At 38.5% G+C, this 26,053-nt stretch overlaps 1 protein-coding gene and 1 long non-coding RNA gene across 3 annotated transcripts; both read right to left on the minus strand.

Annotated features, from left to right (window-relative positions):
- LOC119076916 lies at nucleotides 1-1,258 on the minus strand. Its single transcript, XR_005087715.1, has 2 exons — nucleotides 1,107-1,258; nucleotides 1-413 (listed from the first exon to the last, which is right to left on the minus strand). It is a non-coding gene; the product is annotated as an uncharacterized LOC119076916 (long non-coding RNA).
- A 16,047-nt stretch (nucleotides 1,259-17,305) lies between these two features.
- On the minus strand, nucleotides 17,306-24,702 carry LOC119076893. 2 transcript variants are annotated; one of them, XM_037183897.1, is made up of 6 exons: nucleotides 23,893-24,702; nucleotides 23,239-23,410; nucleotides 21,126-21,224; nucleotides 19,851-20,578; nucleotides 19,070-19,189; nucleotides 17,306-17,612 (listed from the first exon to the last, which is right to left on the minus strand). In XM_037183897.1, the coding sequence occupies exons 1-6, from the start codon at nucleotides 24,490-24,492 to the stop codon at nucleotides 17,316-17,318; spliced, it is 2,016 nt and encodes a 671-aa protein (XP_037039792.1). In that variant the 5' UTR covers nucleotides 24,493-24,702; the 3' UTR covers nucleotides 17,306-17,315. The 2 variants fall into 2 exon arrangements, with proteins under 2 accessions (XP_037039792.1, XP_037039791.1); XM_037183896.1 differs by having other exon boundaries at nucleotides 23,239-23,413.
- Between the last annotated feature and the right edge of the window lie 1,351 nt (nucleotides 24,703-26,053).

The following is a 26,053-nucleotide window of genomic DNA, read 5'->3' on the forward strand; positions in this document are numbered from 1 at the left end:
TGAAGTTTTAGGTTTTTTCAATGGAAATATATTCAATATTGTAAGCTTAAAAAAATAAACTTCACCTGGCTTGTGCAGTTTCTTGAATTCACACAACACTGTGAAGATCAAAATGCTCTGACTCCGTCCATTCAGTGAATGAAGTTAACGCATAATCCAAATGAAGTCACGAAAATCCTCTCCTCATCATCTAAACCGTTAAGTTTCATTGCTTCGGTGCTATCATCATCATGTGGCGACTGTTCGAGTTTAATCCTCTGCAACTGTCTATACTTGTGGCCCTTCAGAGGTTCCTTCGTTTCTGCTTGAATTGCTGCAGTTATCTGGTATGCCGTCTGTCCTCGAACATTGTTTCTCAAATACTCGAATACGTCGTCGTTCCTACCGTTTGTTCTCCGCAAAAATAATGACATCTAAAGAAATTCATGAAAAATTTGAATTTAAAAGATTTTTCCTGTGACAATGTGGTCTTCAAAAAATTGACTATTATTACAAGAAACATGAGACAAAAGCTGGTTATATTATTGATATTTCTATCAAATTTTCCATTGTTTTCATTGTTATTATGAAGTGATCAAATACCGACTTTCCGACAGCGTCAATCCGTGACAGTACTGCGATATAGTGCTCTTTTGCTGAGACGCTTTTCGAAAATCGCAAAAGTAGAATTTTGTAGCAAAATGACAATATAAACATTAGCACAAACACCAGCTGTTGCAAATTCTGCACTTCAGTGAAATTTACCGAGTGTAAGCCATGACAATTTAGTCAAAAAAAATACTTTAACACTCCTTCCGTAACTGGTTATTAGGAAATTTTGGTCGGCATAGCACTAATTCTAACATTAACATAGAATTTGAAGACTCATGGTATTAGAATAGGCTTAGCATTTCTTTGTACAGACAGAAATCATGCTACCTTTGCGTGAACACGCAAATTTCTATGAAAAACTGAAGGTTTTTGGCGTCTGACAGACGAGTGTTATTGCTAGAAGCACTGTTGTCGGTCAATTCGGTATAACAACTGTGTAACACGGCTTTCACAATAATTAAAGAACATTTTATGAGAGTAAATTTGAGCGATGAACCTGAAGTTCTTATACGTACAATTATAATTGATGAGTGCCTATCACTTTACAGTCAACTAATTTTACCAAAAACTTTGACTTAACTTGAAAGTGTACTGATTCTTACAAAATTGCACTTTCCTGACTTCAAAAGCCAACGAAGTATAGACGATGATCGTATTTTTCAAATTCATTTATAGTTATCGTCCATTGCCAGTATGTGTTTTCTCATTAATTATTTAGCTTAAAAATAAATCTCTAAAATCTTGAACTTGTAACCATTCATTTCCGCAATAGATAGAACCGGTATACGTATTGAGATACGCAACATATACCGATATAAATACAATGTGATTCAGTTTGATTTATCTCTTTTTGAAGATGCGCAATTGAAGAAATCAATTGAAGCGGCTATTCTTAGTTACAGTGACACAGACATTGACCATGCGAATAAACAATATGTTGATCGTGATAAACTCACGAGATATGTATACAACAAATTATTAAGCAAAACAGTGAAATGAATGCAAAACTAAGAGGAATGAGAAATGAATTCACCCCTAAAGCATGGTTCATATATCGAGCGAAAATAAAAATTTCTGCACTGAAAAAAGTGCTTCATTGTGATCCAATGAACAATTTTCGTAAAATGTAATTTGTTTGCGTCAAGTTTCAGCTAGCGGTGTGGTGAATTCGATTCCATACAAAACTTAGCAGCTGCAACAACATAAGACACAAGAAAAAATATGACGATGGCAACATTGGAAAAATGAATTCTTCTGAAAGTCGATATCCGTAATTTCTCTGATCCGCTGAGGGTTTGCATTACCTTCAGTGTTTATATACCTTGGATAAGAGAAGGGTACAGAAATGTAGAAAAATTTGTTGAATATCACTAAATTTCGGAAATATTGAACCCTAGATCAGAGCGAGAATACCGAAGACCAGTTAATTTTAACTTGCCTCGAGGTCATTGAATATTTTCATACGAGTAGCAATATTTAACGTATCACCAAGGCAGCCTGCCTTAGGCAGGTTATAATAATTGATCCAAACTATATTTCCTTCTCTTTCATCATAACAGTCTATGCAGTGTTAAAGGAGCGCAAAAACAGGGAAAATACAAGTTAATTCAACTGATCTCAACTGATGTCAAAATTTCTACTATCTTTTAACACTGTAAGTATATAGTGTTCACGGAAACAAATTCTGACCACTTAATTTTAGCTAATCTGTGGATTACACGATGAAATGAATAGGACGAGTGGTAATATTCAGGTAATATTCATAATTTTCATCAATTCTAAAGTGGTGACACCTGTTAATTATAATAGTAACTATACGGTTCGACATAGAACTAGTTCTCATTTTTCATGTGGTAAGGATAGTAGAATACCGAGTAGCACACACCTCCTAGACACTTCGGCAAAAAATATATGTGAATAGAGTGAATAGTGTCACACTTTTGGTAGCACACAGCCAATGACACATCTTATTACATACACATTTAAACTGGTCTTACCCTCAATGCTTTTTTATTCCTTTATACAGTGTAAAATCAGGACAGCGTCAAATCAGTGGAAAGACCAGTCAATTTAACTGAGCTCGAAGCTCAATGGGTGATAACAGGCAAATGTCAAAATGTCAAAATTTGTATGTAAACAGGAGAAAAAACCAGTTAATTTAACTGATCACGATGTCAACATTTCCACTTTCTTTTTACACCTTATTCCTTTTTTGACCCATAGATCAGTGAAATTTATCTGAATTTTCGCTCTCCATGAACACTCCTAAAAATATGAATTCAACAAAAATTCAGCGACATTGTAACTCATAGTCTAATCCACATAAAAATCGTTGTGCCAATTAAACCTAACGATTTTCCTGTTTGCAAATATTATTTTTCAATAGACTATGCCAATCATATTTAACCAATGATGCCATTTTAAAGGTCATCAATAGTGGTGACTTTATCACTATTTTATTTCACCGGAATCATGCACACATTCAAATAAAAGCATTTCCGCCAAAAAAATCATTTTTTAAATTAACGGACAAAAAATTTCAGTTTTGTGGTGTCACTTACGACTATCTTCACAACAGACATGTCAAGAATTTTGTTTATCTGAATGGCAACATATTTTTGCATGTTTTCTTCACATTTTACCGACTGAATTAGCACGAAACGTTTTGCAGGGAATTTCTAGGCACATAAACTTGAGGAATTGAACACTGAATTGCATAATCGACACCAAATTGCTTTAAAAAATGAGATTTTCACAACACCCACAATGTTTGACCAAATTAATTCGTCTTTAAAATTATTTCGGAAAATTTGTCCTACATTCTGTTTAAAACAATAGAAAAAGCACACTCGGAACTATTTTCTGGACGAAATTTAAACTGAATCACTAAGTTTTACGCGAAATACTACAAATTTTCGACACAAACTTGTTTGAGATTAATAAACTGTGGCGATTTGACATTTCATCAAAACAAAATTCAGTGAATCAGTCAAAACTGGGTGAACTGAGTGAACAATACTACTGTAATTGTAAAGTGGCAAACTTAAGACCTTATGTGGAATTTGGGTGGAAAATGGCGCAAATCACATATTTCAGGAATTTATAAAGTGGAAAATCTTTCCGGTTTCAAGTTTTTTCGTCAAAAGACGAGACACGGGTATCTTTATTTTCAATTTCTAGCTACTTTATGCAAAAAAATTGAGAAAAAAAATCATTTTGGCATAGTCTATTAAATTATCTCTCGTTATACACAAATACGTTTTGTCATTAAATACCCCGACATAATTACAGCAAAAAAAATTATTAAACTGCACACACACTCACATGGCCAATCGGGGTTCCACAGAGCGATTATCATATCCAACAAAGATTTTCTTCCTCCTATCGTCGCACAATATATATTTTAAGACCATTACTCATTCCCGTACAATATATATACACACAAAACAGTCGCATATGTGTATATTAATATTTCTATATTAATTTCACGCATTATTGTGTTGATATATACACGGGATTTAATATGATGTTTTGTAATTTGTATGGACACATTTATTTGATTGAACGAATTAATAACAAAAATTTTTCCGATTTTTTTTTTCTTTTCTCCATTCACGTTCACTTCTTGTTCCTCACATCATTTGGCGGCGTTTAAAAGAGATTGTGTAACAGAGAGTACCGAGGTCCCTCTTTTGTACGCAATTTAAACGATAATCCGATTAGTATGTTTGTGTATCAGAAACGTTTTTAATATAACGTCACATTGAATATTAATAAAATGTACGATGTTAGGAGTTGAACTGGAAATTGGATGTGGAGAGTCTGTTCACTGTAATGTTCTGACCTGACAATGGTCTATCTAGACTAAAGAAGAGCGGGTTACCCGAGCCTAGTAAAAAAAAACCGAATCCAACCCGTTTTGATTGATTGATTAAAAGAATGTTAGTAAATCTATTACTTCACGAACTGTCAACATCTTTTAGCCTAGATTATACCAAAAATCTAGCTTGACAAAAATACACCATTTCGTCAAGTTGGATTTTCTTTTTAATAAGCCAAGTGGCCCAGATGTTGAGACCTAAGACCTAGAGAGGAGATTTCGAACAAAATTACGTAAAATATGTGATCCCCACGTGAAATACGAAATGTTTATTGGTATGTGTTTTCCCACTTAATTAAGTGGGTAAATTGGAACTATCAAAAGCGTCAGCGCGTTCATGTATTGGCGTAAAATCCTACAATATATGTGGCTTATAGCAACTGATGTTAGGGACGCATTTTATCGTACAAAATACCAGTCTAGGTATAATTTGTCTAAGGCTGAAACAATTGAAAAGGAAGTGTCTCTTACGAACGCATATTAACAGGAAAGGTTCAACTTTGCATTAGGTGTCTTTCGCGCCACTATGTGAAGCCGTTTAACTCTAGCGACACGAAAAAGACCTAATTCTTTTATTAGAAAATTACATATGTTAAATGGAGGGGTGTTTACTCTAATCGAATGACCTTAAATCATTGTAAAAATTTGTCTGTGTACACTGTCATTACTAACGATTTATTCTTTTTGAGCATAGTCTCGTAGTCAGTCGACTGTGTCGCCTCTTAGAAAAGCATTAGTTTAGGACTTTTTTTGAAACTCTTAGAAGGATAAAAGTTTACATTCGGACTCGATTTGGATTTCCATATGACCAGTTGATAAACTATTCTCGACCTTAGATCACATTTCGTCGGAATGTATCTGAAGTATGTACTAAACGTGCACGTTCAACCGAAAAGTTTCTATGGAAATAAATTAAAATCAATGCAAACCTGAGAAAGACTATAAGAAGAGTGTCAGTTTCAAATTCCAGTGGCTGATATTATTAGCCTATTGTATTGAGATATAGGGTAAAAAAAACCGAAAGAAATTCATCATACGTTTAACTTTTCAGCTTATTATACGTACAAAAAAGGTAGCCGGTTCTGCGTGTTAATAAATCTTTCACTCTCGGTGTGTTGTGGATATTATGATACATTCTCTAAGATGAACTAATTTTAATCGTTTTATTGGATATTTAATTTTAATTTTATTATGTGAACCGATTTACACTCGGTGGAATATTAAATGTCTGTGTAGCACACCGATCTCTCTTGTTTGATGTTAATTCGAATGATATTTCATGGTGTCATGCGATCATTTTTCTAGATCGTAATACACACAGAGGCAGAGTCCGAGAGCTTATGGTTCGTTAATCCATTCGGAATATTTACAATTTTATAAATCGTTCAACAGACGGAAATTATTTTTGCGGTCACGACACGATTTTAACGAAATGAAACCCGGTTAGAATCAATGATCGCAGATAGTGTCGACAATAATTGGTGGAGAATCGACCAACGATATAGTGCAATAAAGGGAAATCATAGACGGGCATAGAGGAAGATAGCTAGTTATGTCACCGAGTGACAAATGCTTTATAGGTACTAGATTACCGAGTTTCATACAAGAAACAATATTTTCCTAAATGGCAACAAAAGTTTTACTTTTCAACACTGAGTTGAGAAATAGTTGTTTATCGATTGGAGAAAATAGGAAATTCCAACAAGAGCGATGTAATCTAGATGATGCAATTTCGCTCGAATTGAAATTTCCTATTTCTCCCAGACGAGAACCCAACATTTTTCATGCGTGTATGTTGTGTTTTGCCGTTTTTCTCGACGAAAAAACGAAAAAGTGACAGTTCGGATGAGAAAAGATCTATTTTCTCCCCGCAGGAGAGAAAGTACTACAGTTTTCTAATTAGAAATGTCATTCGACCAGGCGTCTAAAAAACACAATTTTCTCATGGCATATTGATGGGAGAAAATAAGATAAAAGACAACGCGGTCATCAAAAGTAAAATTTTGTAAAAGAAAACTTGGAGAAGTCTCCGTGTAAAGTTCTTCCACCAAATCAACGCACTCCAAGAACAGACAAAGGAACAGAATTTCAATTCACTACGCAGTAGTCCAAAATTCTCATATAAATTCAGTTTTTTATGTTGGTGTATGTCACTACGTTACGGACGTTCCATACAAATTGAAGCACAGTTCAACCGATTTTTTGCTGTAATGACCCCAGAAATCTTCGTGACATGTAAAGATATTGGGAACTGTCTTTTCGATAAGCCTACAAGTGGAAGCTTTTCGCTCAAAAATACATCACTTGGGAGTTTGAGTTTGCTTTTATCACAAAATGTTTGCGAATTACATGGCAGGAACCAGTGTATTCCGTTTTGCTGTCTACCACATCCGAAAGTTGAACTTCACATAGAAATTAACGGAAAGTGAACCGACAACATTACACACGTAATCGATCATTTTCACAGGGGGCAAATAGCTATTTAATGTTCAACTTTCGCATGGGGTAGGCAGTAAAGAAGAAAGTTTTGATAAGGTGTCTTTCGTTGACGAAGTAATAGATTTAGGATCGAACACTAGAAATGCATATCTGAAGAGTTGTACAAGATTTATTGATGATACCCGTTTCGGATGTCTCTTGTAAATAGGTTAAGATGGTAATGAATTGATATCACCATAACTGCCCTTGTAGGATTAAAAGGGTTTCACAGTTGGAAGCGATAGTTCATGTCAATATCGCATTTCGAACTGAAGAACTGCACAAAGTTACGAAAGTGCCGAGGCTTAACGTACACCTGTACGATTTGGCTATGAATATGCTTAGCAAGACGTATTCACATGATAACAACGTTATTAGTGAATTTGGCAGCTTTTCAGCAGAAAGAATTGCTAACTGTACCTATAAACCTCCCCACTCGCTGTTAGGAGGCCATAATTCCAAGCTATTGTCATTATAGACACAACCGCATCCCTATTTGTAATTTCGTATCACCAAAATGACCCCTGTATACGAACTGATTATGAGAATTACGATTTCTTTCAAATTTGATTTGATCACAACAAACTTTGTTGTAACCCTAGGTTAAGTATTTACTCAAAAAATTTAGAATATTGATTGTTTTTCGTGCTTTTTTCAATCTACAAGGTGATGAACCTATTGCAATTTCATTTATTCCAATTAAATTTCAATTTTTTTTAATTTTTAAGTCTAGTATTACTTAAAATGATGAAATTTCATACATAAATTTGGAAAAGTCTGGCAGACTGTAATAGTACATTACTATGCAAGGGAAGTAAAGTGATATCTCGTATCCAGATGAGAAAAAGTATCCGAGGGCGGCAGCCCGAGGTACTTTTACTCATCGTGATACGAGATATCACTTTATTTTCCGTGTGTAGTACGACGTTTTACTATGCGAGTGATGTAAAGGTTATTGTCTATACATGTAATAGCCTTATTACATGCACCAGCATAGTAAATTTATTTTTAACAAGAATTATTTGTAAACAAACTGTATAAACTTGATTTGATTAAACGAAAGAGCTATATAATAGCATAAAAAAAAATCGCATTTCGAATTTATGATTTGGTTGTATCAAAGTTGATGTGAATTGGTCTCAAGTTGAAGAACAAGTAAATTAATTGTTTACTACTGTTCGCAAGCATTTTACATATGTACAAACATCGCAACCGTCATCTTTAGCGGTTTCGGTGAGCCGCGTTTAACAGATTAATGTAAAATTTACCTGTAAGTTAAAGTAATGGTTTGTATGCCTTCGAGGCGAACACCAATAAATCCATCCAATGTCACAACTCATACATGCAACCCTAACGTTTTATCTCACCAGCCCGAACAAAAAAAAAACGACATAAAATAAATCGAATTATTGTCATGTTATGCGGACATTTTTAATTTAAATTCTTTTTTTATCGATGATTGAATCACAGAGATTATAACTATGGTTTTGATAGCTTTGTTCGGATGGATTTCGAAATGCTCGGATTGAAGAGATAATCATCGAATTGAAAATGTAAAAAAAAAACGAAAAGAAAGAATATTCAATTTCAATTGTCAGGTAAATTAAACTCCAACGATGTTTGTTGTAAATGTTAAAGCCATAGATTCATCAGCCCGCGTAGCGTAATGTATATACCAAAATTATGAAAATGATTTCGAACCCAAAGATTTTCATTGAATTTATTCAGCAGCAGAGGAATGAAAGGATTTTTTATTTTGTGGAATAAACAGAGAACTCAAACAACATTTTTCCGTATGGAAAAAGGAAAACATTTTCCTTATTGGCAATTTTTCATGCAGATTGTGTCAAAATGTCATGAGTGATTTTTTTCTGGTATTTTTGTGGAAAATTTATGGATGCCGATAAATTCTGATAAAAGGGGTAGACGTGGGATATTAAATAGAATTTAAATACTGGAGCGTGTTCAGTGCGATGGCATTTTCGATTGTAAAATAGTACTTTCGTATATGTTACAAGAAAGTCCGAATTGATAATATAACCAATTGATTGTGTATCGCCTGTCAGTCTGATACTCACCATATTGGTGGACACAAATATAATTTTTAACAGTCGAAGCTGCTCAATAAACTGAAAGACCTGAAAGCTCGAACGCTCACTCATGTTGGAGCCCCCATACAGAAATACTACTTTTTCGTCGCTCAGTGAACGCGCTGAGTTAATGGAACTAAATTTGGATAACTCTCATTTCAGTACCAAAAATATTTCTTTAGACAACAAGAGATAAAAAGTTGAAAAATAGAGTTTTAGTGTGAATTTTGTTGATCCGAGGCGAAGCCGAGGTCATTAAACACAAAAACGAGACCTTTCAACGTTTATCCCGAGCTATGTAATGGATTTTACATGCTTTTGAACCCAAACCAAATTTCTTGTTTTCCCGAAACACAAACATGATCCCTTTGTTTCAATTTAAGGTTATGTTAGTTAACATTTCCTGATCTTTTATGAGTTTGCGTTGTGTAAGAGGCTTTATCACTCATCGCTTTAGTCATTAGAAAATTTAATCGGAACGCTAAACGACTGAAGAGAAGAGATTCGACTGCACCACTTTGACAGTATTCTCATTGCATGTAAATGACTGACAACAAATCATGTTCAAGTAACTGTATAAACTGAAGAAGGCGGCTTCTGAAGAAGAAGACGGAAGAGAGATATCAAAAACAGTGAAAGGCAAGTTGCAGGCAAGCGAAGTTTGTGATGGGATGCCATAAGCAGACCACGAGGTACATACCTTCCGAGCATCAGTAAAAACGACCTAAGGTAAATGAACTGAATAAGATGGGACTCAGTGAGGATTGCAACTGTAGACTTAACTGTGTGGTGACACACCTGAAATGGCGAAGTACTTCCTATATCATTGTCCAGCGTTGGTACAGCTATACGTAAAGTGGCTGGGAGATTTTTATATCATACTAGACGAATTAATATTGAGTTCACTTATGTATAGTCATTTTTTGTCACCGTCACGGATAACAAGTGTCTGGAACTGCAATAGGACGGATTTCATCTAAATCATTACAATAATCATTACAAAACATTCAAAGTCTATCAGTGATGGATGAGATTTTTTATGGCACTCCACATCGAATCTCATTCAGAAAATTTATATCCAACTACCTAGTGTGATAAGACTCACATCCTTTAAAGTCATCTTCGAATAGACTTCGAATCTTTGTAATTTTTTCAATGTCTTATCTTATCGTTAAGATAAGAGGTATGGGTCATCTGGTCGCCACTTTATTTTTAGCATAATAAAAAGAACGTCACCGCTATCGGACCATACGTAGTTTGCTTAAATTGTGAATAATTTAGATAATTAAATTGTCAAACGACGATGATTTGGAAATCACTGTTTCCGGTCGTACTTTTATTGGCCATTTCCTTTACCGCTTTGCCAGCAGCCAACGCTGAAGAACCGTTTACCGTATACCTCGATTGAAGTGAGTGTTTTCCTCGCTTGTATTTTTCATTATAGCTATAAGAGAGTAAATGAGGACCTGCCTAACTTTTGTTTAGTCTTTTGTTTGGTCTTTTGTTTAGAAGTCTTTTGTTTAGTTTTATTTTTGAAATGTTGACCTCCAATCGATATGTTATTCGACATGACTGACTGGCGTTTCAGTATAACTGCCTGGCGGTTCAGTACAACACCCTGGCGTTTCAGTACAACACCCTGGCGGTTCAGTACAACATCCTGGCGGTTCACTATAACTGCCTGGCGGTTCACTATAACTAACAGGCGGTTCATAATAACTCCCTGGCGGTTCATTAAAACTGCATGGCGGTTCATTACAACTCCCTGGCGGTTCATTACAACTCCCTGGCGGTTCATAATAACTCCCTGGCGGTTCATTACAACTGCTTGGCGGTTCATTACAACTGCTTGGCGGTTCATTACAACAGCCTGGCAGTTCATTACAACTGCCTGGCGGTTCATTACAACTGCCTGGCGGTTCATAATAACTGCCTGGCGGTTCATAATAACTGCCTGGCGGTTCATAATAACTGCCTGGCGGTTCATAATAACTGCCTGGCGGTTCATTACAACTGCCTGGCGGTTCATTACAACTGCCTGGCGGTTCATTACAACTGCCTGGCGGTTCATTACAACTGCCTGGCGGTTCATTACAACTGCCTGGCTGTTCATTACAACTGCCTGGCTGTTCATTACAACTGCCTGGCGGTTCATAATAACTGCCTGGCGGTTCATAATAACTGCCTGGCGGTTCATAATAACTGCCTGGCGGTTCATTACAACTGCCTGGCTGTTCATTACAACTGCCTGGCTGTTCATTACAACTGCCTGGCTGTTCATTACAACTGCCTGGCGGTTCATTACAACTGCCTGGCTGTTCATTACAACTGCCTGGCTGTTCATTACAACTGCCTGGCGGTTCATTACAACTGCCTGGCGGTTCATTACAACTGCCTGGCGGTTCATTACAACTGCCTGGCGGTTCATTACAACTGTCTGGCAGTTCATAATAACTGCCTGGCGGTTCATAATAACTGCCTGGCGGTTCATAATAACTGCCTGGCGTTTCATATTAACTGCCTGGCGTTTCATATTAACTGCCTGGCGGTTCATAATAACTGTCTGGCGGTTCATAATAACTGCCTGGCGGTTCATAATAACTGCCTGGCGGTTCATAATAACTGCCTGGCGGTTCATTACAACTGCCTGGCGGTTCATTACAACTGCCTGGCGGTTCATTACAACTGCCTGGCGGTTCATTACAACTGCCTGGCGGTTCATTACAACTGCCTGGCTGTTCATTACAACTGCCTGGTTGTTCATTACAACTGCCTGGCTGTTCATTACAACTGCCTGGCTGTTCATTACAACTGCCTGGCGGTTCATTACAACTGCCTGGCGGTTCATTACAACTGTCTGGCAGTTCATAATAACTGCCTGGCGGTTCATAATAACTGCCTGGCGGTTCATAATAACTGCCTGGCGTTTCATATTAACTGCCTGGCGTTTCATATTAACTGCCTGGCGGTTCATAATAACTGTCTGGCGGTTCATAATAACTGTCTGGCGGTTCATAATAACTGCCTGGCGGTTCATTACAACTGCCTGGCGGTTCATTACAACTGCCTGGCGGTTCATTACAACTGCTTGGCGGTTCATTACAACTGCTTGGCGGTTCATTACAACTGCTTGGCGGTTCATTACAACAGCCTGGCGGTTCATTACAACTGTCTGACGGTTCATTACAACTGTCTGACGGTTCATTACAACTGCCTGGCGGTTCATTACAACTGCCTGGCGGTTCATAATAACTGCCTGGCGGTTCATAATAACTGCCTGGCGGTTCATAATAACTGCCTGGCGGTTCATTACAACTACCTGGCGGTTCATTACAACTACCTGGCGGTTCATTACGACTGCCTGGCGGTTCATTACAACTGCCTGGCGGTTCATTACAACTGCCTGGCTGTTCATTACAACTGCCTGGCGGTTCATTACAACTGCCTGGCTGTTCATTACAACTGCCTGGCTGTTCATTACAACTGCCTGGCTGTTCATTACAACTGCCTGGCGGTTCATATTAACTGCCTGGCGGTTCATTACAACTGTCTGGCAGTTCATAATAACTGCCTGGCGGTTCATATTAACTGCCTGGCGGTTCATATTAACTGCCTGGCGGTTCATATTAACTGCCTGGCGGTTCATATTAACTGCCTGGCGGTTCATATTAACTGCCTGGCGGTTCATATTAACTGCCTGGCGGTTCATATTAACTGCCTGGCGGTTCATATTAACTGCCTGGCGGTTCATATTAACTGCCTGGCGGTTCATATTAACTGCCTGGCGGTTCATATTAACTGCCTGGCGGTTCATATTAACTGCCTGGCGGTCCATATTAACTGCCTGGCGGTTCATATTAACTGCCTGGCGGTTCATAATAACTGCCTGGCGGTTCATAATAACTGCCTGGCGGTTCATAATAACTGCCTGGCGGTTCATAATAACTGCCTGGCGGTTCATTACAACTGCCTGGCTGTTCATTACAACTGCCTGGCTGTTCATTACAACTGCCTGACGGTTCATTACAACTGCATGGCTGTTCATTACAACTGCCTGGCTGTTCATTACAACTGCCTGGCGGTTCATTACAACTGCCTGGCGGTTCATTACAACTGCCTGGCGGTTCATTACAACTGCCTGGCGGTTCATTACAACTGCCTGGCGGTTCATTACAACTGCCTGGCGGTTCATTATAATTGCCTGGCGGTTCATAATAACTGCCTGGCGGTTCATAATAACTGCCTGGCGGTTCATTATAACTGCCTGGCGGTTCATTATAACTGCCTGGCGGTTCATTACAACTACCTGGCGGTTCATAATAACTGCCTGGCGGTTCAGTACAACTACCTGGCGGTTCAGTACAACTACCTGACTATTCATTATAACTGCTGGCGGATCAGTATAACCACTGGCGGTTCGTTATAATTGCCTGGCGGTTCAGTACAACTACCTGACTATTCATTATAACTGCTGGCGGATCAGTATAACCACTGGCGGTTCGTTATAATTGCCTGGCGGTTCATAATAACTGCCTGGCGGTACATAATAATTGTCTGGCGGTTCATAATAACTGCCTGGCGGTTCATTACAACTGCCTGGCGGTTCATTACAACTACCTGGCGGTTCATAACAACTACCTGGCGGTTCATTACAACTGCCTGGCGGTTCATTACAACTGCCTGGCGGTTCATTACAACTGCCTGGCGGTTCATTACAACTGCCTGGCGGTTCAGTATAACTGCCGGCGGTTCATTACAACTGCCTTGCGGTTCATTACAACTGCCTGGCGGTTCATAATAACTGCCTGGCGGTTCATTACAACTGCCTGGCGGTTCATTACAACTGCCTGGCGGTTCATTACAACTGCTTGGCGGTTCATTACAACTGCTTGGCGGTTCATTACAACTGCTTGGCGGTTCATTACAACAGCCTGGCGGTTCATTACAACTGTCTGACGGTTCATTACAACTGTCTGACGGTTCATTACAACTGCCTGGCGGTTCATTACAACTGCCTGGCGGTTCATAATAACTGCCTGGCGGTTCATAATAACTGCCTGGCGGTTCATAATAACTGCCTGGCGGTTCATTACAACTACCTGGCGGTTCATTACAACTACCTGGCGGTTCATTACGACTGCCTGGCGGTTCATTACAACTGCCTGGCGGTTCATTACAACTGCCTGGCTGTTCATTACAACTGCCTGGCGGTTCATTACAACTGCCTGGCTGTTCATTACAACTGCCTGGCTGTTCATTACAACTGCCTGGCTGTTCATTACAACTGCCTGGCGGTTCATATTAACTGCCTGGCGGTTCATTACAACTGTCTGGCAGTTCATAATAACTGCCTGGCGGTTCATATTAACTGCCTGGCGGTTCATATTAACTGCCTGGCGGTTCATATTAACTGCCTGGCGGTTCATATTAACTGCCTGGCGGTTCATATTAACTGCCTGGCGGTTCATATTAACTGCCTGGCGGTTCATATTAACTGCCTGGCGGTTCATATTAACTGCCTGGCGGTTCATATTAACTGCCTGGCGGTTCATATTAACTGCCTGGCGGTTCATATTAACTGCCTGGCGGTTCATATTAACTGCCTGGCGGTTCATATTAACTGCCTGGCGGTTCATATTAACTGCCTGGCGGTTCATAATAACTGCCTGGCGGTTCATAATAACTGCCTGGCGGTTCATAATAACTGCCTGGCGGTTCATAATAACTGCCTGGCGGTTCATTACAACTGCCTGGCTGTTCATTACAACTGCCTGGCTGTTCATTACAACTGCCTGACGGTTCATTACAACTGCATGGCTGTTCATTACAACTGCCTGGCTGTTCATTACAACTGCCTGGCGGTTCATTACAACTGCCTGGCGGTTCATTACAACTGCCTGGCGGTTCATTACAACTGCCTGGCGGTTCATTACAACTGCCTGGCGGTTCATTACAACTGCCTGGCGGTTCATTATAATTGCCTGGCGGTTCATAATAACTGCCTGGCGGTTCATAATAACTGCCTGGCGGTTCATTATAACTGCCTGGCGGTTCATTATAACTGCCTGGCGGTTCATTACAACTACCTGGCGGTTCATAATAACTGCCTGGCGGTTCAGTACAACTACCTGGCGGTTCAGTACAACTACCTGACTATTCATTATAACTGCTGGCGGATCAGTATAACCACTGGCGGTTCGTTATAATTGCCTGGCGGTTCAGTACAACTACCTGACTATTCATTATAACTGCTGGCGGATCAGTATAACCACTGGCGGTTCGTTATAATTGCCTGGCGGTTCATAATAACTGCCTGGCGGTACATAATAATTGTCTGGCGGTTCATAATAACTGCCTGGCGGTTCATTACAACTGCCTGGCGGTTCATTACAACTACCTGGCGGTTCATAACAACTACCTGGCGGTTCATTACAACTGCCTGGCGGTTCATTACAACTGCCTGGCGGTTCATTACAACTGCCTGGCGGTTCAGTATAACTGCCGGCGGTTCATTACAACTGCCTTGCGGTTCATTACAACTGCCTGGCGGTTCATAACAACTGCCTGGCGGTTCATTACAACTGCCTGGAGGTTCATTACAACTGCCTGGCGGTTCGATACAACTACCTGGCGGTTTAGTACAACTACCTGGCGGTTCACTATAACTAACCGGTGGTTCACTACATCTGTGTGGCGGTTCAGTACAACTTGCGTTTTGAAACCTAAAAAGACTTTTAGTCCGTGGTACGAATAATATTTTTCATATCCGATACAGAGTCCGATTCGGGTCCTAGGTATGAAAATAGTTTTTTACTTTACTAGTGAGGTAATGTGGCCTTTCCCTCACTAGTGAAGACCCTTTCCCTCACTAGTGAAGACCCTTTCCCTCGCTCGTAAAGTAAAACGCCATACTTTACACGTGAAATAATTTGATATCTCGAGATATGAAATTACTTCACTGGTACAGTAATGTACTATAACATAACTAGGGATAGAAAGTTGAAAAGTAGAGCTTTTGTGTGAATTTTGTCGAGGCGAAGCTGAGGTCAATAAACACACGAAAGCAAGACTTTTCATTTTTATCCCGAGTTATGTAATGGATTTTACTATGCTGGTGCTTGTAATAAGGCTATTACATGTATAGGCAATAACCTTTACATCACTCGCATAGTAAAACGTCGTACTACACACGGGAAATAAAGTGATATCTCGTATCACGATGAGTAAAAGTACCTCGGGCTGCCGCCCTCGGATACTTTTTCTCATCTGGATACGAGATATCACTTTACTTCCCTTGCATAGTAATGTACTATTATCACATACGCGCGGTGTTCGGATGACTTCAGGTCTATATTGTTGTCTCGTTTTCGCTTATGTGATAAAATAGAGTACACACTTGTCACTATCAGTCTCGGCAAGCCACGACTTCTTCGTGACAAGTGTGTAATATATATTACATGCTGAGGGCGTCGAAAGAAGTGCTTAAAACATGAAAAGTACGGTTTTCGACGCATGTAGCATGTAAAACATATTTCGTCTATGATTTATTTCTTTAAATATGTACAGTAGACAATTTTTTCAGATTTTTTGAATTGGTGGTAGGCAACTCTAGGTACAAAAATGTAATAAAAATCGACCACCAGAAAATGCGCGTTATCGGTCGATGTTTTATTCAAGCCATATTTGCTAATCAACTCATGCGATTTTTAAACGAGTTTATGTGTCGATGTCGGATTACTCCATCACATATGAAACGATACCAATTTTCAACGCTGCGGAACATATAAGTGCTTGTTAACAAACTTCACTTACTTCGCCTTCGAGATGACCATTAGGTATTTGTACACTCCAAATGGCACATAGCTCAATCTCAAATGACGGAGTGAAGTGATATTTCTCTATCATTTGAGTCCTTCTGAGCTCCTGCCATCAAAAATACCTTCAAAGTAAGTCATCAAATTGCATGAAAAAAATTTGAGACTGTAGGTGGAAGAGGGGGTGTAGATTTTTCGCGAGAGCTAGTAATCGGTAATTAAGCATTAGTCTCGATGCTGATCAGTGCTGCAAAGCACACCATTGTATGATTTGAAATGTTTGAGTGAAACTTCGCCTCCAACTTCGCGTCCCGCAAGACCAACACTTAATAAGTAATTCTAGGTAAGGTAGACTCGCAAGAGTTCGATTCGGACTGAATAAACAGGTTCAGGATCAGATGCAGGTTTGAACTATCCTTTGGTTGGTTTAGAAAATAAATCTCCTTCAGCAATCCATTTTATTTAATTTAAATTAAATTTAAATTTCAAATTAAATTTTTTCAGTGCCGTTTTTTCCGCAGGTCTTTTTTCAAATTCAGATAGATTTTCGTTGAAGTTAAAATATTCGCTTGGCTTTAGGTCAGGGTACCCAGAACTGATGATCTTGAGAGCGCGGTTATTTCCATTTTCGTCTGGAGGGTAGACGAAGCCAGCGTAGAATTTGGCATTCTTCTTGTTCGAGAACTTCATCCACCCAAATTTCAATTTTAGCAGCTTCGGACGACACTCCTTCACAAATGCATCATCCGTTTCAAATTCCTAAAAAAAATATCAATAAATCTGTAGATATAACTTTAACCACGTTGCGTAAGAACTATATCACCATGGAAAGTTTGTGAAGAAGTTTTTTTTAGAATCCCCTGGAGAGGGATTACGGCGTCACTCCTCTTTTCTATATTCAATCAAAACTCTACCGATAGAGAACTATCTCATTGAAAGATGTCGCTGCAACAAAACCAATGTCATCAGAAAAATAATTATTTTTTACTCGACGGATTTTAGAAAATGCCATCGTGTGGCACATGACCTCAGGACTCTGGAAAAGATTTTTTTTTAAATCGGTCCTATATTGGCGATAAGTCTTAAAAAAGGATGTGATGAAACAGCAGCAAACGTTTTTTCAAATCCTTAAACCCAAGCCGATATAGGGAAGATTGAAAAACTGATGACTGTTCCGGAGTCCTGAGATCATGTGATACACGATGGCATTTTATTTGACTAAAATACGTCGAGCAAAAAATTAATTATTTTGCTGATGGCATTGGTTTTGTTGCAGCGACACCTTTCAATGAGGTAGTGAATTGTTCTCTTTCGGTAGAGTTTTGATTGAATAGAGAAAAGAAAAGTGACGCCGTAATCTCTCTCCTGGGTTCTAAAATAAATTTTTATTTTTCATACAGTCAAGGGACAAACACGCTGGTTCAAATAATTTTTGAGTAAGGCTGAGCTATAGGAAGGGATTCTGAAAGACTTTGAACCGGGTATTTAAGTACTATTTAAGAACTATTTCGTCGAGGCCATTTTATGAGAAATGACAAAGTAATATGCAACTATAGTATTTCACACGTATTTGGAAATTTGGTCTAAGATGGTCTGTCTCACTATGTTATGATTTGTGGTTTTTATCCCCAGATTAAGTTTTTTTTCCTGCATGAAACATGTTCAGAAAATTTGAACGAGGTACGGTTCACTAGGACCTCGATTAATATAACATATTAAAACATATTAACAATATTAAGCAGTCAATAGTAATGGTCTCACCTCTCACATGTCAGGAAAATCATTCATGGCATTTTAGGTGTAGGCAACAATTTCTATGGGATTTGTTTTGTTTTATGGTGGATAGATGCAAGAATAATATCAACTGAAGTTTTGAGGCTCCCAGTTTGATTATTACGAGTCTTTCCCGAATCTTGTGTCTGGGAATGCCTTTCATCATACTTTATATACGAACACGAACGACATTTTTATACAATTGAGTAACTGATCGGGAGCATCAAAAAAACTCCAATGGTGGTATTCCCACTAATCCTTTATATAATAAAACATGTCCCGTAAAAAGATGTTTAATGCCTGTATTAAGCAGAAATTTGTACTAGACATTGTAGCTCCTATGCGATCCCAGTCGTAGCTTATGCCTCGTAGGATTTTCAATTCGTGTGAAAAATATCCCATGGCGATTAGTTTCCCATAAAATAGTGGTTACGTCAACTTACTTCTTCGTCGTCTTTTCTGTCACTGCCAATGAACTCAGATTTAGTTGGATCAAACTTAGTCGGGTCGTCACGATTCGATTCCATTTCAGTCGTGGTTTCGGTCCTTGGTTTACGAAAGTACTAAAACACGGAGAGAAAACACATGTTATCATTGCGTAACTTAATATTCGTGTGACACATCAAAATTTCCTTTAGAAAGTGTACCAAGTAAGTGAAGTAAGTCAAGCCATAATGTGGTGTTTGTAGTTCAGACCGAAGGCAAGGGATGCAACCAAACAAGTCAAAATAACGTTCTCCAAACCTAGTTTATTTTACTAGGTAGACCCTGCCTGTGGAAACGAGTTTCCAAATTAACGTTAGCATAATAATGCAGAGTTCCCGCGAGGTGCTGCGAGCAAAACATATTTTTCGGTTCACGTTTTATACATTACACGACCACACTACGGATTCGTTCGTGATAGGATCGACATCTGCTACACTCAGAACAGATTTAATATTAATTTCAACTAACTCAAAATATTTTATGTCCCAAATTTGTCTCGGAATTTTTACTTATAATAGGGCCATTCAGAAATCTGGTCCATTATGGGAGGGGAGGCATTCAAATCGGGAAATAATAGACCAAATATTATTTTGAATTAAAATAAATCTTAGAAATAAATCCACGGTCAAAAAATGTAGGACAATGGAGCGGACGAACGAACGGATTTATTTTTTGATTTTCGCTTTACCCTCAGACAGGTTGATTTAATTATTTGTAAAATGCTGAAAATAAACAAACCTCTTCATCCCGACTAAAGGCATCCACGTTAGTTTGCTTGTCGTGCTGTTTTAAGAAATTTATCTCGCGAGCCAACTGTACATTTTTCACCGCCGATTCGGAGTTAACTTTCGCCATATATTCAATTTCAGAATTGAGTTCAGCAACGATGGCAGCACTTTTCGCTTTGAATGCTTCGTTCGACTGGATCACCTTTTCTGCTTCGTACAGCTTTTTTCGCAGCCATTCCGCTTCAACTTTCATGTTTGCATTCAACTTGAAACTTGCTGCCTTTTCGGAAAGCAGCTCTGCAGCAGTTTGGTCATTTTTAGCTTTCAGCAATGCGAGCTCGTCGGTAGCCTTTCTGTGTGACTCGGCCTCTATTTTTGCTTCGGTTAAAGATTTGAGCAAAAGCTCAACATCGGTCTTTAATCGTCCATTCAATTCAGTATTAGCAGCCAGTTCAAGCTTGATTTTGTCATTGAGCTGAGTTTTGGTGTCGTTTTCGAATTTCAATGACGCGATTATTTCCTTGTAGCTATCGATTTCCTTTTCCAGGTTAACGAGATTGGTGAGTAATTTTTTGTTCGTTTCTTCCAATTCGTTGTGTGATTCATTGATACGAGCAAGTTCAGTATCTTTTTGATTAATTACCATGACGTGAGCTCGCTCAGATTCCTGAGCTTGAATGGATTTTGCCAAATTTTCAACGTCGTCTCGAATTTTCAAGACAATTGCTCGAAGCGAGTCTATAAAAATAAACGAGTTGAGTTAGTTCATTAGGTAATAGATGTCTTGTTCTCATAGCCTAAGATTTGCAATTTTTTCTAAATCGGAACAACTCACAAAAGTTTGTGAATTTCTTCGCAAATTTTTGGGCCTAGCTGATACTAAATACAGACGAAAAAAAATTACAAATTAATTGAAGGCTCGATTAACAATTAAAATAGATCGAAATAACAGACGTCATATTTATCTATTTATCTATCATCTTAACATCGATTTGAACTAGGTGAGTACTCGGAAATAATTGCTGTGTATTTTAGTGAAAAAAGTTTCGAAGATGAAATATTACTTTGGGGAAGGGTGAGAAACAGACTATAAAAAAGGAGCTGGGATATTAGACGAAGTAAGAAGAACAATCATGACTTCATTTATGAACTTAATGTTTATAACACGTCGTTAGAAAGCTTCGCAAATGAAACTGGCAACGCGTTCGTCACGTTCGTCAGATCTCACTTTAGATTTCAGCCTTTTTACGAAGCGAAATAAAACATTGCAAGTAATTTTACTCACCTCCGTTTGTATCTCCATCTCCTTGTTCAACATCCATTTGCACATGACTGCCGAATCCTTGATAAAGTTGCACATCAAGTGTCGACACATTTCGAGAATCTGTAGAAAATCGATTTAGTTATTTCTTCTTAATCGATTCATATGTATTAAGTAAGTAATTCCGGTATTTGGCAGTCAGTGGAAACGTCAATTTTAAAAGGGGCCTCGTACGAAAGTGTATAACATATGGGCAAAACAAATCAACTCAAATTGGCTTGCTCTATCAGAATTGCTGTTTGCAGTCTTGATTAGAGGCTTGGGTAACTCACGCCTTTCAGGCTAGGCCACTGAAGACTTTGACTCGTCAAAATGAGTAATCGTAGAGTTTCCCTATTGCCTCGTCTAGCTGTGACGCCGATTTCTTAGTCTTCACTATCCGAAAATAAGCTCTAAGTATCGAAAATACTAATCACTGTCCCTTTTTTGGTAGAAGCAAGATTGACTTTTCTAATTGCGCAGCAGTCAGTCAAAGACAAAATTAAAATGATTTACCGAATCAAATCAAGCTCCAACGTACGATTATCCTCGTAGACCTGCTATTTACTCTGTCTCTGACATATTCAAGTTACATCCAGGGATATTATTAGACCCGTACGAAGTACTGGGGTCTTATAGGTTTACGCATACGTTTGTAACACGTCGAATTGGACTCCCTGAGTAAGGGGAAACCTATTGTGGTTGTCCAGAGATGCCAAATCAGCAAGAAAAAAAATGTCCGTCTGTCCGTCCGTCCGTCTGTCTGTCTGCACGATAACTTGAGTAAAACGCATCCGATTTTGAAAATTCTTTTTTTCCCCGTTTGGTAATGTCTAAAGACAGGCTAAGTTCGAAGATGAGTGATTTTGGATCGACCCCTCCTGAGCTGGGGCCCAATAAGTGCTTTACGGTTTTTCGAAGATATCTCCGGACATTTAAACGCTATACTCGTAAATGATACATCGAATGAAAGATATTTACAATACCGACAAAAAAAAGTTTATGGAAATCGGATGACCGACTCGTGAGTTAGACCCCTTGGTGTGAAACAGGCACAGGGCGGCAAGCAGTTTTTGCTTGTAGGTCGGCCAAATTTGAACATATTTCGTTCGTTTTAGCTTAATTAGATAGGTATTGACCGTACCAATCAGGGAAAAAAAAAGTTTATGAAATTATGTTCTCCGGAGCGTGAGCTAGGTCTCTTGGAGTGAGCTCTTATCTGGCTACTCGGCCGTACAGTGAACGTGGCGTATTTTGTCAATATCTCGAGTAAATTTTGACCGAATTTCATGATTTTTTTTGTTTGAAAGGTATTAACGAATGTAAAGCGTCGGTACTATTTTTGGTTTCCTTACAAAATGGCTGCCGGCGGCCATATTGGATTTTATTAAAAGTGATATAAAGTGGGAAAAATGATGCTTAGAGAGTTTCTGTTAACATGGAAATAATGTGTTAAGTGTGAGGGGTTTCAGAGATTCCATATATGGACATCTATATATACCTATATACAGCTATATTGAGCTATATACAGGCATATAGAGCTATATAATAGCATATTCCTCTGTGAAATGTTTATTTACAGTGAAATATAGGTAAATATAGGAATTTATGAAATTTGACTTCGTACGGGGCTGTCTATATTGCCTCCGGCAATTTAATTGTATATGATAACAAGGCAAAGAGTGGATAATGTAAGTGATTTAAAAGGAAGAATAGTTTTTCAGCAGAGAAGAAAATGAAGTAAGAGAAATGAAGAGTTTCACATTAAAGGCTTTTGATACGAATAGGTGTTTCGTACGGGTCGGCGTTAGCTATGTTTTTCGCGTTTGTTTGCGTAATCTAAAATCACATGTTCCAAGACGGTTGAATGCTTGTCACCAAGTACTCGTTTCGGTCTTATCAGGTAAGTGAAAAAACACTTTCTGGTACATTAGTTTAGTGCGTTTCTAGTTTCGCTCATATTCTGTTCGACGACATTTTAATGCCATGCCGTAAACTGAGACCGACAATTTTCAATCAAACCGTCATAGCAAGGAGAACAGCAAGTTTTCTTAGAAGCTTAATCGTTTAGATCACTCGTTTCAGTAGCAATACTCACCAATGGTTGATCCACCGCCCGTATTATCCACAAAATCTATTCCAAACTGTTCACTGCGATGAAGACGGCATTGCCGTTTAGGTAGCGGCATTTCTCGCTCATTTTCGATTGGACCAGTCTCGCTTTCATCCATTGTTGTTGTCACGCACGGATATATTACCGTTTCATTTTCCTGCTGTGAAGAATGATATATTTAACCTAAGTGGAACATGCACGACGAGGACCTCAACTTCATTTTATCATGTAAATTTAATTTAAACACAAGGGACCATTCACAAATTATGCATACTCCACAGCAGGGCAGAAGAGATTCTGATAATGCCACAGTTTTCCTACTTCCCGATACTTTTATTGCACGCAGAGAAAACGGTCATTGTGTGGCTAGTCAGTCTAAGAGAAAGTCTATAAATCCCGTCCTTTCTCAAGGGTCGAAAGTGGGACTAACGGTGACAATGGAGTATATCCTAGACGGGAATTATCATAGAAATTTGAACAAAAATATATGCAACTATTAGGTAAGATTTGCGTGTTTTTCTAAATTGTGATGGAATCATTTTAATTTTCAAAAGCGGACGTTCTTAGTGAAGGGGAGAAATAGGATGGAATTTATGTATGGTCCCTAAGATAGAAATGTGAAGAATTAATTAAGCTCACCTCGTTATCAGAATCCATCACATATTTTCCACATTTCAGTGCGTCCCAGCAACTTTGTAGATAATTATTGTGCACGTCAAACGAATCCATTTTTCTCGAAATTTTTAATTCATTGAGTCGACCAGCACCAACAGAATCCGGCACTTCTACAAAATGTTTTAATTTGTTGCGAGTGCTTCCATGGACTGTTAATCTGATCACGTTTAGTTTTATTTTGGAAAACACGAGCTGATCAATCTCCTCAGCCTGGACGTACGTGCCTCCAGCAACGAAAATTTTTTCTCTGCGAGACGACTGAAACGCCTCGCCAAACAATCTATCTCCCAATGTAGGAAAATTGGCTATAGCCCAGAAACCTAGTAGTTTCATCTGTCGCTTCTTTTGCGTTTCGGTTTCAAGAGTCTTCCAACAATGGGTAAGATCCTTATTTTTAAGAAAAAAATCTTCTCCTTCCATCGCGGATTTAAATGCACAAAATAAATCATTATTTTTTAAGACTTCCCGTGCAACGGCACATTTTAGTACCGCTAAAAACGGATCATATTCTGTTTCGACACAGAAAGGCAATATAATATGAAATGCTGAATCTTTTTCGACCATTTTCACTCGCGGAGTAGTTTTCAATCAAAATTAAATAATGAAAAATGGCGTTATCTGAAACACACGGGCTGCTAGATATCTGGATTTACGGCGACAGCATAACAAAAGGCTGTTCACAATAGCGAATGTGAATCGGTATTAGAATAACAAAAGACTGTTCACTATAGCGAATAGAAACCGGTATTCCGAAAACTGGATTACCGGTATTGCATAATACAACGCACTTCAAGAAAAAGTGATCATAGGGGTCAGGTACAGAAAGTACTCTAATTTTATATGAAAATGTTTTTACATTGTTTTACAGTTGTGTGACACACTGTCACATTTCAGTACCCTATTTAGAGTACCATTCATGCTTGAAGTGCGTTGATAAATACCAAAACCAAGTTCTGTAGTTTTCGATTTTTAGCCGAAAGAGAAGAACTTAGAAAAGTCGATCTTATTTTAAGATAAACCATGAAATGTTGATCTGAATGATGTTACACAAGGACTAAAATCGTGTGATTATAGTCGAAGTGGAATGAATGATCCAAGGACTGATCACTCAAGCTTCGCATCGAATTGTAGTAAATGATATAAGAGATTCAGCCTGAGGACTATTCATGTACCGAGACAATAATAATGGTCCTTGTATTATGCGACAGTTTATTGCTGGCGCAATATAATAGGCCAATTTAGCTTTAGTTTCTGATATTTCGAACGGTCACTCATTCAATGACAACGGTCGAGAATCATTCTAATTCAGCTGAGTCGACCGTCGTTTCCTCGCAGCTTATCAGTATTGCACCCAGTAATAACGAGATACACGTAGATAACACAAAAGTGCCAAGAAACAAATTTTTGGGTTTTTATATTTCGACTCTACTATAAAATAGCTCTGATTATAGTCACATCTACCAAAATACTGTGTCAATCTAGGGACTCAACTGTAAACGGAACGGAATTTTGCTATTTTCAGCGGAACTGATTGCTACAATTTACGCCGTAAGTGCGCTACAAATTCAAAATGGAGTTTTCAACCGTCTATCTTACGCCGCGTTAAATTGCCCATTCTCATTATGAGGAAGCGTTGACATTTATTTTTCGGTTCATATTTTATTCATTCACATAAAATTCAAATTCTGAGGCGCAATTACGGCGTGAATTGGCTTTTTATATAGCTGCCAAAACGCAATAAAATATTAATGAATTGAATGATGGGTTCTAGCATACGTTTGAATCGTATGCAATCGTTACAATTCGGGACCATATAGCCTCATAGTAATGATACATTCAATTCAAAATCATAAAAAACTCATAAATTCTCTAGCATCAATTTAATTCTCTGTTTAAAGTGTTCTCAATGATATGGCCAAATTAATGTCAAAATTTGTTCTGGCTGGACTAATTTCCTAATGTCTTTGACAACCAAAAAGCACGTTCGACGCAAAAACAGGACTAAACCTTAGAAATCTCCTCTGACTTGTATGAATTGTCCATACCTGCCACTGAGTGGTGTACGACGAAATGACGCGAACTTTTTGTCAAGTTAGCGCATTTACAAAATTTGTAAGGTGGCTTT

Source organism: Bradysia coprophila, unplaced genomic scaffold (assembly GCF_014529535.1).
Source record: "Bradysia coprophila strain Holo2 unplaced genomic scaffold, BU_Bcop_v1 contig_232, whole genome shotgun sequence".
Lineage (NCBI taxonomy): Eukaryota > Metazoa > Arthropoda > Insecta > Diptera > Sciaridae > Bradysia > Bradysia coprophila.

Excerpts from the sequence above, each read along its gene's own strand:
- LOC119076893 (XM_037183896.1), bottom strand. The coding sequence starts at position 24,492 with ATGGTCGAAAAAGATTCAGCATTTCATATTATATTGCCTTTCTGTGTC. Across the intron at positions 21,225-23,238 it reads GGGCGGTGGATCAACCATTG|ATTCTCGAAATGTGTCGACA; the intron begins GTGAGTATTGCT and ends GATTTTCTACAG. Across the intron at positions 17,613-19,069 it reads ACAGAAAAGACGACGAAGAA|GAATTTGAAACGGATGATGC; the intron begins GTAAGTTGACGT and ends TATTTTTTTTAG.